General features: G+C 46.0%; 1 protein-coding gene across 3 annotated transcripts in view; it reads left to right on the top strand.

Annotated features, from left to right (window-relative positions):
* NEK1 (NIMA related kinase 1) overlaps positions 1-19,129 on the top strand; it is a 1,042,157-nt gene that overhangs the window by 244,565 nt on the left and 778,463 nt on the right. For all 3 annotated transcript variants that reach the window (XM_078677052.1, XM_078677050.1, XM_078677051.1), the window contains exon 8: positions 3,530-3,730. In XM_078677052.1, the coding sequence (XP_078533178.1) occupies positions 3,530-3,730 (201 nt within the window). The remainder of the gene's footprint in view (positions 1-3,529; positions 3,731-19,129) is intronic.

The raw sequence follows: 19,129 nt of genomic DNA, 5'->3' as shown, positions 1-19,129 counted from the left end.
TGATTGGAGGACAGATGCTCATGCTCAGTAGTCCAGACTGTCAGAACCCCTTTCAGAGGGCCACGAGGCATGCAGGTGCTACTGGGCTCAACAATGAAGTTTGGCGCCTTTTATTCTTGATTTCCTGGAGCTCGGCCTATGATTGGTCCTGAGCAACTGGGCCAAGTACCCCTCCTGCACTTGACTCTCAGTGGTAGCCGTGGTCGAGCAGTCAAGGCTCCCTTGGGAGTACAAACAATAAATCAATGTCCTGCCAAATACTTGATTTTGTAAAACAAAGTAGTAGTTTATTGCTAACTCTACACATGCAAAGAAATGTGACATTCAAATACAACAACCTATTCCCCCTTGAGGTCGGGGCTGTAGTGGTTGTCAGGTGAATCCCTGTCCCACCCTTCTTCATGTTCAGGATTATTCCTCATTCACTGATGCCTGCATACTCAAAAGTTATCCATTTGACTCTTTAGAAATGTAGTAGAAAGTGTCTACGGTGCCACAGCACCGTTAGCAAGTCTTCTGGAACCCAACTGGTCCAGCTCTTGTCTTAGCCGTTCTCGCAGCAGAAGAGTACAGCAATGCAGTGGGCGCCCTCAATGCACACCCGCAAGTCCTGCGTAGCTCGGAGAAGTTGTGTTGCTCACGGCCCATTTGGCAGCACCTGGTGGCAAAAACTCTCTCTCCTGAGCAGTGCTGTGGACTTCTCTCAGATGTTGGAGCAGGTCCCTGCTTGCATAGACAGTATAAGTTGATATTGCTGAACTTGGGAAGGAGGGGTGAAATCCTTTCTTCAGCTCCTGACAGGAGCCACCTAGGATGCAAAGTTGTACACAACGTCTCCAGCAGTCCTCGGTGGTGATTCTGGGGCAGTTCCTCGCAGTGCAGGTCTTACCCACAAGTCGTAGCCTCAGTCTTTCCTTCAGCAGCGACCTGAATCCTTTGTCAATGTTGAGACCGGCGGCTCATCCTGGCATACGGGGTTGACATGGTATGTGGTGATAAAGGCACAGGCTCTTCCAACCTCAGCATCCTGGCCCAGACAGGTCACAGGTCTTTGCACTCCTTGAAATCTTACTTTACGGGTTGCACTGCAGCACAACAGTACAGGTGTAGCAAGACCTGCACGGCACTCAGCACAGCTCAGTCTACAGCGGCCATCTCCTGGCATACTGGGGTTGCTGAAAACAGTCTTGTATAGAGGCTACGACTCGATCTGTGCATAGCTGAATCCACACACCTCCCACAGGGAGTCCTCAAGGTAGGACTTTTCATTGGCCCTTGCTCTCTCTTTATTTCAATGCACACTGGTCTTGGAAAGCAGACAGACTCTGGTGCTCTAAGCTTAATGGCATGTGGTCTTGTTTTCCTTGGGTGATATACCCTCACCAAGCAGGGAGTCTAGCAGGCATTGGCCCCTATTCTTGATCACAGGCAGAGCTTCCCCTTCTCACACAGCCCGTCTGGCTGCTTGGCAGATGACAAATTATTGGAAACTCAACCTCCCTTTCTTATTGTTCTTTTATGGACAAAAATTTGATTTAGGTTCTGGGTCTTCGAAGTTTTATGCTGTTCTGCTTCTTTTGAAGTGGGAACTTCTCCTTTTCATCTTACTTCATGAAAGAGGTCTGTCACATCAGGCATCCCACAGCTTAATTAATGAGAGTGACCTGAGTTTAGACCTGTATGCCAGTCACAGTGATATGTGCATCAAAGGGTTAATCTCAGACCCCAGCCCTACTCCTTCTGATTCCTTTATCAGCCTTATCTCTTTTCCTGAGATATGTTCAGGCCCCTTTCATGGGATCGATCACTGAATCAAAGAGCAGGTGTTTGAAATGTTAAGGGAAGTCTCTTCCTTTCCCCTCCAGTGTGTGTCTATCCAGCTCACAGGAATGCAGCCATACATAAATCTTCCTGGGGTGATTCCTCCTCTCCTCATATCTTCACCAGGCAGGCCTGGGCTTCCCAAAATGGAACGGAGGGTCCTCCGTGCAATATACCATTGCACGCACACTTACTCAGTGTACATTGATAGCACACTTCCTGTTTAGTACTTACTTGTACACATGTAGTCAGTGCATACTCAGCATGTGCACACTTTTAAGCTCTTCTATCTTTAATCAGTGTGTGTTATTTATAAACACACTCACTACCAGCACACACTCACTATGTGTGTCCTCCACAGCACTTTGCCCTCCATGTATTGTACAACACGCAAGCACACATACACCCAACACACGCTGTATCCACACATGCACTGCACAGCACTACATCTTTCATGTTATGTATTCCGCCGAGGCATACATATACGCTCAGCACATGCACCAGTCTCACATGTACTAAACTGCACGGGAAACATCCTTTACCCTGCATGTTTTAAACCACAGTGCCATTACCCTGCAGTTTTTACACCACAAAATCTTTTACAACGCAGGGCTTTACACTGCAAACCATTACAACGCATTCCCCAAAGTAACGCCACGGAGGAGTTGGAATAGTAAATTGGTTTTAATGGGGAATGTGTTGTAATGGATTTGTGTCATAGTTCCCTCGCATTATCCGTGGATCGGAGCAACCACCTCGGGATCGGGCCTGTGACCTCTTTCGTGAATGGAACCTGGAGTGTCATGGAGTCATATGACAGTCAGCAAAGTTTCATTGCTTGCTTATTGAGAGCTTTGGGGTTCATGGTGTGGCACTCCGTGCAAGATGCGGGGATGTGGTTCCACTGCAGGCACTAAAGACTCATCAAGTGGTGGTCTGCCGCAGACATTTGTCGATGACACGCTCCACAAGACTTGAACCCAGGAGGTTTCCACATCTTCTGAAAAATAAAATGAAAAAAAGGCACGTTAATCTTCAACAAAACGTCGGAAAAATCCAGTCATAAAATGACCCAAGGAAGCTTGTCTGGATCGGCGTTGATGGTGCGGAAATGAAGAAACTGAGGTCAGTGCACTGGGGTGGCACCTGTATAGTCACCCCACACATAATTTCCAGCCCAGACGACAGCGCCAGGTAGAGTTGATCGATGCCACCTACTGGCATGCAAAGGAATTCCTCATAAGGTTCCTGATCCAACATGTGACCTGGGAAATATTCTAAGGTAAAGAAGTTGCTGCTTGAGGTAGGCATCGGATAAACATTTTCAGTGTTTCTTGCACCTCAGTTACCCTTGCACAGTAGAGTGAGGAAACGTTCAGTCTCATGAGTATAGGAGAAGAGGTTGCCTCAGAGGATGACCCCTTTAGTAGTGTTTCTCTGACCTGGCAAATGGCAGAAAGTCAAAAGCTTGGAGTTAGATTAGTTTTGAAGAATCTACATCTGTCCATACCTGTTGGCCCTGCAAGAAACACACCCCTCCATGACTTAATGGTAATGTACTCAATAGAACATACCTTCTTGAGGTTTCCACCAAGAAACTATCGATGTTAAACACTGCAGTTTCACCCTCTCATTCCTTTCCCATATGCGATATGTTTTATTAGTGTAACATCTGACATATTTAAATGTAATCTTTCTTTGACTGCAGTTTGAGGCTGGAAACATGAAGAACTTGGTGCTAAAGATCATCCGTGGATCCTTTCCTCCAGTTTCTCTGCACTATTCCTATGACCTGCGGAACTTGATTTCACAGTTGTTTAAAAGAAATCCTAGGGATCGTCCATCAGTTAACTCCATATTGGAGAAACCTTTTGTACTTAAACGCATAGAAAAATTCCTCACACCCCAGGTAAGGAAACCCAATAAAACCTTGATTATGTGATTAATTTATGGAAGTTTCTATATTATTGTTGAAGTGTTTCAGTAAATCATTGTAGGCACTGTTGTGTGATGTAATGCAAAGGGAAATATCACTGGCCTTGGGTAACCTGTTAATAAATGGACATACGTAGATTGCTAAGGGCCGAAGGACTGTCACAGAACTCTTGGGGAAGATGCACAAAGCCTATTTGTGTTCACAAACCTTGCGATTTGCAAAAATGAGGGGTTGTGACTCCCTACTTGCTTTTGACAATGCACAAACATATTTGTGACTTGTGAAAGGGCGATTGGGACACTTTCTGATTCACAAATAGGAGCATTATGAAAGGGATATCCACTCCTCTTTGCATTTTGGAAAGGGATGTATCATTGGGCTGTGACTGCAGTTGTGTTTACAAACCAATAATCAGTTACCAACCCCAAGTTGAGGTGGTAACTCATTTGAAAAGTGGGCGGCCTGGAAGTGGGGTTGGATGGGGGAGCAGGCAGACTATCTGGTCATCCCAGGGTCTCCTCTAATAGGAAATATTTATTAAGCACATCTGTTCCCTTAATGATGATGGGCTTCTTTTAAAAGAAAATGTTTCTTGTTTGGAACACAAATGCAGGAACCACGGTCTTCGGCAAGTCTCCATTTCTGCATTCACAGTCATTCACAGTGGGTCTTAAATTGTGCACTCGCTAATTATTATTCGTTAGGCAGGTCAATTTGTGATGCAATCTATTAATATACAGCCCGCGACGCAAATTGCATTCCTATTCACAAACCAGTCATGCGCAAGTAGCAGATCCTTGGTTTGTGAACTGGTTTTTAGTTTCAAGGTGATAAAATATGTTGGACTTATCCATATAAAGATCTGACACTAGTGATGTCACAGATCAACCGTGAATAGTAGACAAGATCTAATTTTAGCAATAATAAGATCCATTAACAGATTCTGTTCAAATTTTGAAATTAATTGGTTTATATAATTTTGGAAACAGATTATTCAGAACTTGATTTATAACCTGTAGTTTGTTTTAAGATACATACCTTTGTCTGCCATTGTGACGAATGGCTGAGGGTAATTTTAAAGTTTAGATCCATAAGTCAACATGAAGTCTGACAATTTTCCTTGGCCTTCCATGTTGCACTTCTCATTGTTCAAAAGCTGTTTTGGATGGAGAATCACCCTCCTCCACTTCTTGACTACCATTAGTTAGCAACTTCTCTTTCAGTGGCCTACATGTTTCTATTGCGCGCCTTCCAACCCAGCTCTGCTTTGTGATGAGTGACCAAAATATTGCATACATGAATATGGTGTCAAAAATATTGTGACTTCCAAAATATCGTTGAACAGAATTTTGTAATTTATTTTTAAATTGTAATTTCGTTTATAAATATGCAATACAGAAGAAAGAGTGAAATAAAAAAAAGCAGCAACCCTCCCGCCCCCCACCCTCCAATCTAGAGCAATAAACATTTATTACAGCGGGGAGAAAACATTGCTTTTGACAGTGATCACCATTTTAAAACTGCCTTAGCCTCTAAAAAGTTGAACTTTTCAGAAATTATACTAGTTATTTTTTTTTTAAAACCATACAAAATACTTAAAATGCCTGTGCAAGGATTGTGGGACCATAAGGCTTATTAATGCTGTGGATCTAAAAAAAAAGGGATTCATTAATTATAAAGTAAACAGTGCATCTGTGCAAAAATCGCAAACAAACATTATCATACAGAATTGGTGTATGGATATGTCACTACATATAAAACTACTAACAATTTAAAGTGCAAACATGCAGTAAATTGGTCAGAAAAGAAAAACTAGGAGTTCGTCTGATTATGCCACCTGGATAAGGGTTCCCAAATGACTAACCGCTTCTTCTTGGCCCGAATACCTTGTATCGCATAGATAGCCTTCTCAAGGTTGCAGGTCACTACAAGTCGGGCCAGCCACTGGGAAAATATAAGGGGTTTTGGATCTATCCACGCGGATGTTATACAGAGCCTGAGAATTATCATAGCAACAAAAATTAATGCTCCACCGCTTTTCCTATTGATTGTATCTTGTATACACAGCAAGATGGTCGTAGGGGTTAGCTGAATGTCACGTAGTAGGACTACCCGTAGAAAGTCCTGAACCTTATTAAGGAGTGGCCCATGTTCTATACAGGTAGCAAACATATGGACAGAATCTGCACTAAATTCAGCACACCTAGAACTGTGCGTGCCTTTACCTGTCCCCTATTTCGCAATTCTACTGCGGGTGGTGTATATGAACATGCCGGTTTTGTAAAACTGTGCCTGCAATTTGGCGGACAACAAGTCACTCTGAGCGGATCGCAGGGCTAGATGAAAAACATTATTAGAAATATCCAATTTTGGTTACCATTTGCTTGCAATTTTAGCCACGTCGTCAGGCATTTGGCTATTCAATAAAGAATAGATTTTTTTTTTTTTAACAGATTTTTATTGAATTTCGTTCGAACATCTTACAGCCATACATCAGAAACGGGGCTTCAGCTCCATGGTCCTTGCCAGGATAAACTCTACATTAGCCCGCATTCTCTATACCCTAAAGATTCTCCCCCCCTCCCCTTCTACACCCACCCCCCCTTGTCAGTGTGCCCTCTACTGTCTTTCCCACAAAGTGGCATAAACCTTTGTGCAAGAGCGCTTAACTCCCTCCAGAGCACTCCCAGTCGTAGCCCGCAGCTGATTGATGGTCCAGAAATTGTGCAGAATATAGCATGGCACCTTAGCCGTCTTTCATTCTCTTTCAACAAGGGCATTCAAATCCTCACATGCAGCAGGGTACGCGGGCCTAGCTGGCTGCACCCCCCCATGTGTGTTCCCACAGTCCCCGCCCTAGTCTCCACTATGTGACTCGCTGGCGCTTCCATCTCGTCTCCCCCACTAGCTTCCATTGTGGATTGAAGGTCCGCCACCAGCGCACCCCACGCCCTGGCCGCATCTAGCGCTTTGTCATTAGAAGCGCGTCTGGCTAGCTGTAATCTAAGAGTCCCTTCACTATTCGCCCATTGCTGGAAACACCCCCGCCACCTCAGGATGCTGGCCCCCCCCTGGACTTCCAGTGCAGTGTGAGCTCTCTCTTGGCCATAATCAACCCCAGGTCAAAGAATTTACTTGTAATTTTTGTGGCTGACGTGTGCTGGAACCAGAGTAAGAGGCAAGCCCCCATGTTTGTGTCAACTTGTCGTCCCGTGACCTCATTTAAGCAAGATACAACATCAGTCCAGTATGTACCGAGCCCTGCGCACGACCAAAACATATGACCAAAGTCAGCACCCTCAGCGCTACAGCGAGGACACACTGAGTGTGCTCCTCCAAAGACCTGCTGGATTTTAACTGGCGTCCAATAAGCCCTTTGCAGGGTGAAGTATTGGACTAGTTGAAACCAAACATTGCGTGTGCCCTTCCAGGCCCGTCGTACGAGCTGTGGCCAGGTCGTCTCCGGTATCTGCTGGTCGAGGTCTCCCTCCCAGCGCTCCCGCAACCTATCCAGTGGCGGCGGTCAATCTAACGCCAGTCTCCTGTACAAGCAGGTGATAGCCTTGTAGGTGCCAGCTGCCATTGTGACGTATTGGCATCCCAATGACGTGGGGGGTTCTACCAGACCCAACTTCCAGCGTTTCTGGATTCCGGACACCAAAGCCGCAAGTAGCAAAAAGTCACCCCTCGGCAAATCAAAGGTATCTCATAGTTCGTGAAACGGCAGCAAGGTGCCATCCCTATACAGGTCCCCTATCATGTGGACCCCGCGGTCTTCCGAGGCGGCTAGCGCTGACCAATCCCCGCCATGTGGGAGGGCAGTGCACATGCCCAGAGGGATCTCCGGGGCATATGGGGTGGGAAAACCCGCCCGTTTCTGGCTACGTAGCCAGCATTGGCGAAGGGTACGCTCTTCGAGAGTGAGCTGATCCAGCCGGAGCCTCTGCTGGAGCACTATGAAGGACAAGACATGGCGCTGAATAATTCTGCCCTGTGGGCCGTCTGGGCCCCGAAACTCCCGCGCCACCGCCTGCGTGAGCCATTGCAGCTGTGCCGCCAGATAGTACCATTCAAAATCCGGTACCGCCATACCTCCTTCTTCCCGCGATCTGAGCAGGGTGTTCAAAGCTACACGTCTCCTGCCGGAGCCCCAGATGAACCCTATCACCATCGACCTCAGCATCCGGAAGAAGGAAAGCGGAATCCACACCGGTAGCGTGCGAAAAAAATAAAGCAGTCGCAGATCATTGAAGGGCCAGATTCCTTTGGCAAAGTACAGGGCTATCAGTTGTAGTATGCCCGCATTGTATCAGTTTTGAAGATATGATCTCCCAAAACTGGCAGGCAAGTTAGCATTCTTATTAATAGGAGTGTAGTGGTTCAGTCTACCTAAACCTAAGAGGTTGCGCACATTGGAGAAGACCCTAAAGGTACCCATCAGGGTCTTAAATCTGACCCTTTTGTAGTACCCAAATTCAACCTGCCATCACAGGCTGCCCCAGGCCTCAGACCCAAGGAGTAGTTTAAAGGGAGACGGGGGCCCTGTTGTTGAAATAGATGGTTGTTCATGCAGCAAAATAGTGCAATTCTGCAGGACAGAGGCCCAATAGTATAACCTTAAATTTAGGAGCGCCCAACCCCCTCTTTCACGAGAAAGGGATAAAAACGTAAACGATCTCCTAGGCTGAGAGTATGCCCAGACAAATTGGGAATAAAGCTTTTCGAATCTCTGTAACATTACCATAGTGAATTAAAGGGGATAGCTCTAAAACAATAAAGAAGTTTGGGTAAAAACATAATCTTAAGAACATTACACCGACCCACTATAGTCAGATGTAAGTTATTAATCTGTTAAGTGCTCTCTTAGTTTCTACTGCCAAAGGGATCAGATTTTCACTAACAATTTGGTCAGTGTCGGCCACAATGTTTACACCTAAATATTTAGCCTTATGGACAACCCTGCTATCTCTCCATTTGATTTCCTTATTTAGAATAATCTGTGTCTTATCTTTAAGTGTGTACCCAGAGATCTTCCCAAATCCTTGAGCCTCTTGTTCTATAGCTAAGATAGCTTTCTCGAGGTCCGGAGTCACCAAGGCGCAAGATCATCAGCGTAACCCATGATGTTAGTTTCTAGACCAAATCTGCTTACAGCTAGGATTTCTGGATTATTTTCAAGTTTTTTTAATGAAAGGATCTAGTATAGGGCAAAGAGCAGCAGAATACAGGGACAACCCTGCCGAGTCCCCCGAGATTTCAATCTGCTCTTTTAATTGCCCATTTATTGAGTTCCTGGCTGTAGGGTTTAGATACAAGGCTTGAACACTTTATATAGCCTTAGGCCCAAAATACATCTTCCTCATAACGCACCACAGAAATTGCCAGGAGACCTGAACAAATGCTTTTTCAGCATCTTGTAAAATTAGCGCAATCGGGTCCCCTGTAATCTGTGCAGCGTCAAACCAGGTGATGGTCCGCCGAATGTGGTCTGTAGTGCTGTTTTAGGAATGAACCCGTGCTGTCACTTGGAGACAAGATGTTCAATTTTGGAGGATGATCTGTACGTGAAGATTTTAGAGTAAACTTTAGAGTCAGAGTTGATAAGCGTAATTGACCGATAGGAACCCATTTCTAACGGTGATTTATCTTTCTTTGGAAAGATTATAATTTTAGCTGATGACCATTAAGCGGGTGGGGAGGACCGTTAAAAACAGAAACTACTAAAGTTGTAAAAAGATCTTTTAGCTGAGAAAAAAAGATTATATAATATTCCACCGGGATGCAGTCTGACCCAGCTGCTTTACCATCTTGGAAATTTGTTGGAGCTGTTGCAAATTCCTCCCATGAAGGAGGGTCTTTAAGTTGGTCATGGTCTTTTACGCTAAGTTGAGTTAACAGGACTGCGCCTAAATAATCAGTGATCCCTGCCCTACTGGAACCCAGTAGACCGGCGTCCTCTTCTGTATATAGGCCTTTATCAAATTCTCAGAAAGCCCCTCGAATTTTAATCGGGTCACTGGTAATCTCCCCTGTAGTAACCTGTATAGAGTGTATTTCGTTGGAGGTAACCTGTTGCCTGGTTGGAATGGCCAATTGATGTCCTATAAGCTTGCTACACTTGTATTTTTTTTTCACGAGCAGAGGCCCATTTTGAGGCAACTCTCTCTGCTAGTATCAACCTGATTTTATCTTTAGTGGCTGCAGCTTCAAATTGTGCTGTTTCGATTTCAGCCCCCCTCTGGATTGCCCCAGTTAGTTTCTCTTCTGCCTTTGCCAGTTTGTTCTGAAGCTTCAAGATCTGCGCTTTTTCTTGTTTATTTTTCCTTAAGGAGCACTGTAAGGTCTCCCCACGGATACAGGCTTTTAGCGCGTCCCACAGAACCGTAGCCGGGGTGGACCCAATGTTTGTCTCGAGGAACTCCTGAATCCAGTTTTTCATACAAGTCTGGTATCCAATATCATACAAACGCGCTCTCTTGAAGCTCCAGGACGGGATTTCCTTGCAGGACACCAAACATTTTATATTTAGGATAAGTGGATTAAGGTCTGACAGAAATCGCGGGTCTGTGTCAATAGTACAGTCATGGATCAAAGATGACGAAGCCAGGAAAAAAATCTAACCTCGCTAAGGAGAGGTGCGGGGTTGAGTAGCATGTAAAGCCTATCTGGTTTGGTTTTAGACTAGCCCACACATCTATAAGCCCATGAGTGTGCATTACATTTATTAAAGCTTGGTATACTTTTGGCTTCCGGCCTGTATAATTCCACTGGTTATTCACTCTCCAGTTGCTGGGTAAGTTGATATTAAGGTCCCTGCATATAACAATTGGGAGAGGCCAATGGGCTAATTCTCCTGAGATCCATTTGATTACCACAGAATCATCAGTGTTGCTCCCGTATATGGAACAAAAAGTAAATGTAAATTCGGTAGAAAGCCGGCATTCTGCTATGACCCATCTCCTGAGAGAGTCGTACTTCACACAAGCGGATTTAAGTGAATGATTCCGTTGGACCATAAATCCCCCATTACTCGATACCCCAAAGAGTTTAAAAGGTGTATCTGCGGTCCCTCGATAGGTGTTTCCTGGAGGCAAACTTTGATGTCATCAGTGATGTCACTGAGCATCTGAGCATGTCATCAGTGATGTAATATGTGACATCATCAGCAGTGCATTGCGGGGGCTCGAGTTATAGTTAGGTCTACTACCTCTAAAGGCCGAATTTCTATGGTTTTGTGCGAGTGAAGTCTCACACTAACTATAACGTCCCTGAAACTTATGGTTTTTACAGTTAATTTCTAAGTTTTTTAAATGCTGATTTCTAACTATAACGTCCCTGAAACCTATGTTTTTTTCAGTGAATTTCAAAGATTTTTTAAATGCTAATTTCCAACTATGCCTACAAAGGTAGGATATGTGAAGAAAAGCGCAGAAAGAAGCAAGACAAATGCAGAAAGAGGCAACAGAAGTCCAGAAAGATGAAGAAAAGTACAGGAAGAAGAAATGTGCAGAAAGAACCAAAAGAGGAGCAGTAAGTCCTCCTGTGCCCCCAACTTTTTGCTGATGGGTACTTGGGGTAACTGACTCTGACTAACCAGGCCTAGAGCCAGTGCTATAACACTTAGGCTACAGTGAAAACACGTACATACACCAGTGAACACTATGCGTTGGGGTACCCCTGTGATTAGCGTGACCTCCTCTGTATTTGCCATGAGTTAATGCGTAGGTCATTTCATGAGTACATTAGTAGTGACTGGATGGTTAGAGTGCTACAAGGAGAGTGCATGGTCATTTTACAAGTGCTTGGGTTTTGGAGCAGTGATTGGATAAAAACATAGGATTGGCTGGGTGATTGGAGGACTGCATAGATAGTACTAGGGAGATTACTTGTCTGCATAGGTAGTCCTCAAGGTATTGCAGCAGTGCATGTGTTAGTGACTGGGTCATTGCATGAGTACATGAGTACTGAGTGGATAATTAGAGTACTGCAAGGAGAGTGCGTGGTGAACTTATAAGTGCTTGGCTATTGTAGGAGTATTTGGATTAGTACATGGTAGTGGCTGGGTGACTGGAGGAGTGCACAGGGAGTGACAATGTTATTGCAGGACTGTCTGGGTATTACCTGCGGAATTGAAGTAGCAAATGAGAAGTGTGTAAGTGGGTACAGGACTGTATGGGTAGAGCCTATGGGATTGTAACAGTGATCAGTTAGTGCCTGGATCATTGCATGAGTACATAGCTACTAATTGAAAGATTAGAATACTGCAAGGAGAGTGCCTGAGTGAATTTATAAGTGCTTGGGTATTGGCGGAGTGTTTGGATTTGTACATGGTAGTGGCTGGGTGACTGGAGGACTTCACCGAGAGTGACGGGGTGATTGCTGGACTGCATGGGTACTACCAGGGGAATTGAAGGAGCGAATGAGAAGTGTGTAGGTGGTTCGAGGACTTCATTGGTAGTACACAGGGATTGTAGCAGTGCATGTGTTAGTGCCTGGATCATTGCATGACTGCATGGGTAGTGACTGGATGATTAGAGTACTGCGAGGAGAGTGCATGGTGAATTTATAAGTGCTTGGGTTTTGGCGTAGTGATTGGATAAGGACGTAGGACTGGCTGGGTGATTGGAGGAATGCATAGGTAGTGACAGAGGAGGTTTTAGAGTGCATGGGTACTACCTGGGTAATTAGAGGAGTGAATCAGTAGTGTGTAGGTGGTTAGAGGTCTGCATGGGATGTGCTTAGGGGATTGTAGCAGTGTATGTGTTAGTGCCTGGGCCATTCCATGAGTACATGGGTACTGCCTGGAAGATTAGAGTACTGCAAGGAGAGTGCATGGTGAATTTATAAGTGATTGGGTTTTGATGGAATGATTGGATAAGTATATGGTGCTGGCTGGGAGATTGAAGGAGTGCATGGGTACTGACAGGGCGATGGCTGGACTGCATGGGTAGTGCTCAGGGTATCGTAGCCGTGCACGTGTTAATGCATTGGTCATTGCATGAGTGCATGGGTACTGACTGGATGATTAGAGTACCGCAAGGAGAGTGCATGGTAAATTTATAAGTGCTTGCGTTTTGGCGGAGTGATTGGATAACTACACACATGTCACATCAGTCCCGCACCCTCCCTTCACCACTCTGCAAATGCACCCCCTCGCAGGTTTTAAGTTGGGGGATTAATTCCCCTTGAATCCTGAGGGTCCCTGGAGGCCAACTAGCCCACCAAGTACCTACAGCTAGCACCACAGAGCTGCGTGGCAGAGAGGTGGTCTGAGACCACGCCCCTTTTTACAGGAGGGGACAGGGAGCTGTGCGGCTCCTGCCCTGTCATAGCAAACTTGCTTTGGATTTTGGAAGCGAGAGCAGGGAAACCTGCTCTCTCTTCCAAAATCCAAAGCAGATTGCTTTTCCATACGGGGAGCTGCATGTCAGCAGCTCCCCCTGTGGAAAAGCAATGCTGGCTCCCGCAGGAGGCGTAGAGCCAGCGGGACCGTGGGGGCATTGGGGCTCCCCCTACGGTCCCGGACGGATAGGGCCGGGCCCGGGGAATGGAGTCCCCGGGACTAGAAGTGGCCCGTGAGGGGGACAATGCGCCGCCCTCCCCCAAAAAATAATTAAAAAAATAAAGGCCGGCCCGGGGGTTGGGGTCCCTGGGGCCAATAGAGGCCTCAGGAGAGGGGCCTCATAGCCCCCTCCTTAAATAAATACATATACATGGCCATGCCTCGGGGATGGGGTCCCCGGGGGGGGGCCCACGCGGCCCCCTTCCCGTTTAGATTTATTTTTATTTTAAAAGGGGTCAGGCCCTGGGGGATGGGGTCACTAGGGCCCAAAAAAATAAAAAAGAAGGGGGGCCACACAGCCCCCCTTCAAAAAAGAAAAGAAAAAAAGGCTGGCATCGTGCCAGAGGCCCGCCCCCTCCCAGCAACCCTCTGCAAACACGCCCTGTGTCGCTTTTTAAGATGGGGAATTAATTCCCCTTCAATACTGGGGGTTCCTGGGGGCCAACTAGCCCACCAGGTACCTCCAGTACACCACAGGGTTGCCTTGCAGAGAGGTGGTCCAAGGCCACGCCCCTTTTTACACCTCTCTGCAACTCAGCTCTGTGGCTCTTACTGGAGGTGCCTGGTGGGCTAGTTGGGCCCCAGGGACCCTCAGGACTCAAGGGAATTTAATCCCCCAATTTACAATGCACCAGGGGGTGCAGGGATGGGGCGAGGCCTGATTTGACAAGTGTGCAAACGCGCTCTGTGGCACGTTTTGAGTTGGAGGATTAAGTCCCCTTCAATCCTAATAGTTCTTCGGGGCCAACTAGCCCACCAGGTACCTCCAGTAAGCGCCAGGGAGCTGCGTTGCAGAGAGGTATAAAAGGGGCGTGGCCTCGGACCACCTCTCTGCAAGGCAACCCTGTGGTGCATACTGGAGGTACCTGGTGGGCTAGTTGGCCCCCAGGGACCCCCCAGTATTGAAGGGTAATTACTTCCCCATCTTAAAACGCGCCACAGGGCATGTTTGCAGAGTGTTGCTGTAAGGAGGCGGGACCCCATCCCCCAGGGCCTGACCTCTTTTTTAAAAAAAATCTAAACGGGAAGGGGGCCGCCTGGGCCTCCCTCCTGTGGCCAATTCCGGCCCGGGGACCCCATCCCCCGGGGCATGGCCACATATATGTATTCATTTAAGGAGGGGTGCTTACTGGAGATAGCTGGTAGGCTAGTTGGCCCGCAGGAACCCTCAGGATTCAAGGAAACGTAATCACCCAACTTAAAATGCACCACAGGGCGCGTTTGTACACTTGTCACGTCAGGCACTGCCCCCTTCCCTGCACCACAGTGCAAATACGCCCTCTGGCACGTTTTAAGTTGGGGGATTAATTCCCCCTCAATCCTGAGGGTCCCTGGGGGCCAACTAGTCCACCAGGTACCTCTTGTAAACACCACAGGGCTGCGTTGCAGAGAGGTGCTCCGAGACCACGGCCCTTTTTACACCACTCTGCAAACGCGGCTTCTGGTGCACTGCTGTTGGGGCGATTAGGGCCTCTTGTGTCCTGAGGACCTCAAAACACAAGTGGACTTCATCTTCTGAGCAGCAGTGTCTTGAGCAGCAGTGTGCCAGAAGCCACGTTTGCAGCGTGGTGTAAAAAGGGGTGTGGCCTCAGAACACCTCTCTGAAACGCAGGTCTGTGGCGCTTACTGTGGCTTTGTTTCACAATAGAGTGGTTGTTCCAGTCCTGAAGATCCTTCGCCTGTTCGGTCTGTTCGCTTCCTGCATACTGTTGGTCATTTATGCATGCTGGCACATGAGGGCACTCCAGTGGTGCTTCCACAGGCAGTGGTATCAACACAACGGAGATCTCTGGGAGAAAATCAGAATCTCCAGAGACCCTGCAGCGGAGCGCTGTTGGTGGCGTGTGCAGGGTAACCTGTCTCAAGAAAAGCCCTTTCAATCTCCACCACAGGTGGCCACAGTGATCACGGATGCCTCCACTCTAGGGTGGGTTGCTCATCTGGGGGATCTTGAGATCAGGGGTCTTTGGTCTCCAGAAAAAAAGGTTGCTTCACATCAACCTTCTGGAATTGTGGTTGATATGTTTGGCGTTGAAGGCCTTCCTTCCTTCCTTCCCTTCGCAGTTGGTCAGTTCAGATCCTGACGGACAACACTACCGCGATGTGGTACATCAACAAACAAGGAGGGGTAGGGTTGTATCGTCTGCAGAGAGAGGCTCTGCCACTCTGGTCCTGGGCTCAGGGCCATCAGATTTATGTGTTTGCAAATCATCTGGCCGGTGTGCTGAATGTTCGTGCAGACAGCCTGTCGGCATTACTCGGCTGATCACAAGAGGCGGGTTCATCCGGAGGTGGGCCAATACATCTTCGAGATGTGGGGGTTTCCTCGATTGAACCTGTTTGCCACTCATGAGAACGCGCACTGCCTGTTGTTCTGCAGTCTCCAGTATCCGATGCAGGGAGCGCTGGGGGACGTGTTTCAATTTGATTGGAGCTTGCAACTCTTCTGCGCGTTTCCCCCATACCCTTGATTCTTCAGGTTCTGAGGAAGATTCGCCAAGACAGGGCCCAAGTCCTATTGCTCACTCCGGATTGGCCAAGAAGGGTGTGGTACACAGATCTACTTCACCGCTCATCGCACCCACCTTTCCGTCTCCCTTTCAGGGCAGACCTCCTCTCTAAATCGCAATGGCAGATTCTTCACCCCCAAATCCAGAGCCTGCACCTTCATGCCTGGAGATTGAACGGGGCAACCTGAGTTCTTTCTCTCTCCCACCGGATGTGGTGGATGTTATTTTATCATTCAGGAGACACTCCACCAAATCTGTTTATTCCTCCAGGTGGTCAAAATTTGTTAAGTGGTGTGGAGAGAGGACCATTGACCCTTTGAAGGCTTGTTTGTCTGATGGGCTGAGTTTCTCTCTTTCCTTGGCCCAGCAGGGAATTTGGCTTTGTCTGCTTTCATTTGTTTACTGGACCAGCCGTCTTTGTTTAAATCTCCTGTTGTTATAAGGTTCATTAAGAGCCTCACCAATAGGTTTCCTCCCCCTCCTTTCATTATGCCTCAGTGGGATTTAAATCTTGTTCTCACTTTTCTGATGGGTTCTCCATTTGAGCCTCTTCATAGTTGTCCTTTGAGGCTTCTTTCTTTTAAGACGGTCTTCCTGATCGCTATTTCCTCGGCTAGGAAGGTAAGTGAGCTTCAGGCTCTTAGTTCTAAGCCTCCATTCTTGACCATTCATGCAGATAAGTTTGTTCTTAGGACCAGGGCAGCTTTCCTTCCTAAGGTGGTTACTCCTTTCCATTTAGGGCAGTCCATTACATTAACTACCTTCTACCCTGCCCCTCACCCTACCAAAGAGGAGGAGAGACTTCATCGCCTGGACTCTAAGTGGGCTGTCCGCTTCTACCTGGATAGAACCAGGGACCTAAGGCTGGATGATCAGCTCTTCGTGGGTTACATTGGTCGAATGAGAGGAAGAGCTGTACACAAGCGGACTCTATCCAGATGGATCATCTTGTGCATCAAAAAGGAGCTGCCTGAAGGTATCAGATCTCATTCTACCAGAGCTAAGTCATCTTCTTGTGCTATGGCTAGAGGTGTTCCTGTTGTTGATATTTGTAAGGCAGCAACTTGGTGAAGCATTACTGCTTGGATGCAGAGGTTAGGGGGGCGGCCATTGTGCACGTTCTGTTCTGAAAGATCTCTTGGTGTAATCAGGTGGACACCCTCCTCTGGGAGAGGTACGGCTTTGGGATTCTATTCAAAAGGTGAGGAAACCACAGGCAGATATATCCATCAGAAGAACAAGTTACTTACCTTCGCTAACGCTTTTTCTGGTGGATACAATTCCTCACTGTCCCACCCGCCTCCCCGTTTCTACCGAAAATTTCATAACTGTTTGACATGAATATTTTCAATATGCCTTTTTCATGCTTCTGGTTTGCTGCTGGAAAATGCTTTGTTTGTTGGCCCTTTTCCATGCTGTTATTGAATATGCTATGTGTACTTGCATTTGTATGGATTATGTATACTGTGTATACGTGTGAAAATGTTGTCGGTCCGCCCGTTTGCCTCGAGGGCAGGCTGACGAGGTCTTCCTATGGCTCAGATGACGTCATACGGAGTCACGAGCGGAGCCGTGCTATTATGACATCCTCGTCGATGTGGGAGAGCTAGGAAAAGAATTTCCCTGGAAATGCTGGCGCAGGGGGTATTCAAAAGGTGAGGAATCCACAGGCAGATACTGTATCTACCAGAATAAGAGTTACACGAAGGTAAGGGTGTTCTTTAGTAGCAGTTTGTAGGGGAATAGGGTGACAAGTTATTAAAAATGTTTTTTTTGATTAATTGTTAATCCTTATTTCTTAATTGATAATTGTGAATAGTTTTTAGTTGTTTATTATTTAAAAAATGTTGTATTCGATTTAGTTATTGTTACACGTTTCTAATATTATTTGTAAACTGTATTTTATTTAAGTAATATTTTCATTCAGTTATTTTATTATAAGTGGAATTTTTTTTAATGTCATTTTCTAAATTTTAAGTTTATATTGTATGCATTTTTTTTATAAAATATGGTTCAAAAACCTTTTGGTATGTATTTCTGTGTTTTCTATGAAATAATTATAAGTTGATGGGGTATATGTAATCCTTACGAAGTTCAACACTATTCCTTCCCTTTCATTCATTGGAGTGGGAACAGTAAATGAAACCCATCTGATTTCCAACAATTTTTCTGCTGTGAGTGCCATGGGATTAGTATGTGTAGTACCTCTGAAGACCAACGCTTTCCATACTGTTTCTTAGACTGGAGTGGGAATAGTAAATCAAATCCCTCCAAACGCCAATATTCAGCCTAATGTTTTTTAGAGTAGATTTATATTCTTTGTCATATTGTTTCATTTAATCCCTTTTTATGAAATAATTTTTGTATTTGAATAGTTTCAGTAAATAGTTTTTTATTTTTTATAACATTTACTTATTTATATATATATACGTTTTACTTTTGTTTCTGTTAATAATATTGTGAATTATTTGAATTGTTAAAATATTGGTATGTTTTAAAAAAAATAGCTATTTCTATATTTAGAGTACCGCATTAAATAAAATTATATTTGTTTTAATATATATATTTTTTAATCTTTTTATTGATAGAACGTGACAATGTAGTGATTATACTTACTTGAATAAAGATGACAGGACATCAACGAAAGACAGGCAGCTAACTTGCTTCCAATTGTTAAGGCTATAGTAGATTCACAATTTCCCATTAATCAGACCCAACGCACCGGTGATGTCTCTTTTCAATGGAGGTTCACATATCCCTCCCTTATAGCTGTCCATTGTCCCCAGATCTGTGTCCACTTGGCGAGGCACCCTCTAGATTCATATATGGCCTTGTCAGTTATCATGCACCAGTCCATATCCTTACTCCAGCCAGCGAGGCGTGGTGAGTCTAATGCCTTCCACTCCATCATCCCCAGTGTCACCCATATTCTTCCCTTCGAGTACAAGTCTGTCGGGCACAAAAATTCAGAAGAGCGAGCGTAATATTACATTCGATCTTTTGCCCCAGTACCTCCTCCATGCGGCCCACAACTGCTGACCAATACCTTTGGATAATGCATTCCCAAATCATATGGACAAAAGTGCCCTCCTATCCACAGTTCCTGGGGCACCCGCCCTCGACACGATAGCCCATTTTGACCAGCAATGGTCCAGCTAGGTAGGATCTATGCTAGAGCCACCCCTCATCATCAAGCCCTGCCACATCATAGTCCCATTTTGCCCAAAGCCGGAGCAGTGGGTCTGCCGTGTTGTTGACCAGTTTCTTGTAGATGAGCAATATGGCCTTCGCAGGTAGATC

This window comes from Lissotriton helveticus, chromosome 2_1, assembly GCF_964261635.1.
Source record: "Lissotriton helveticus chromosome 2_1, aLisHel1.1, whole genome shotgun sequence".
Taxonomy (NCBI): domain Eukaryota; kingdom Metazoa; phylum Chordata; class Amphibia; order Caudata; family Salamandridae; genus Lissotriton; species Lissotriton helveticus.
Note: the sequence above shows the minus strand (reverse complement) of the source record. Positions and strands in the feature narration are given on the sequence as shown.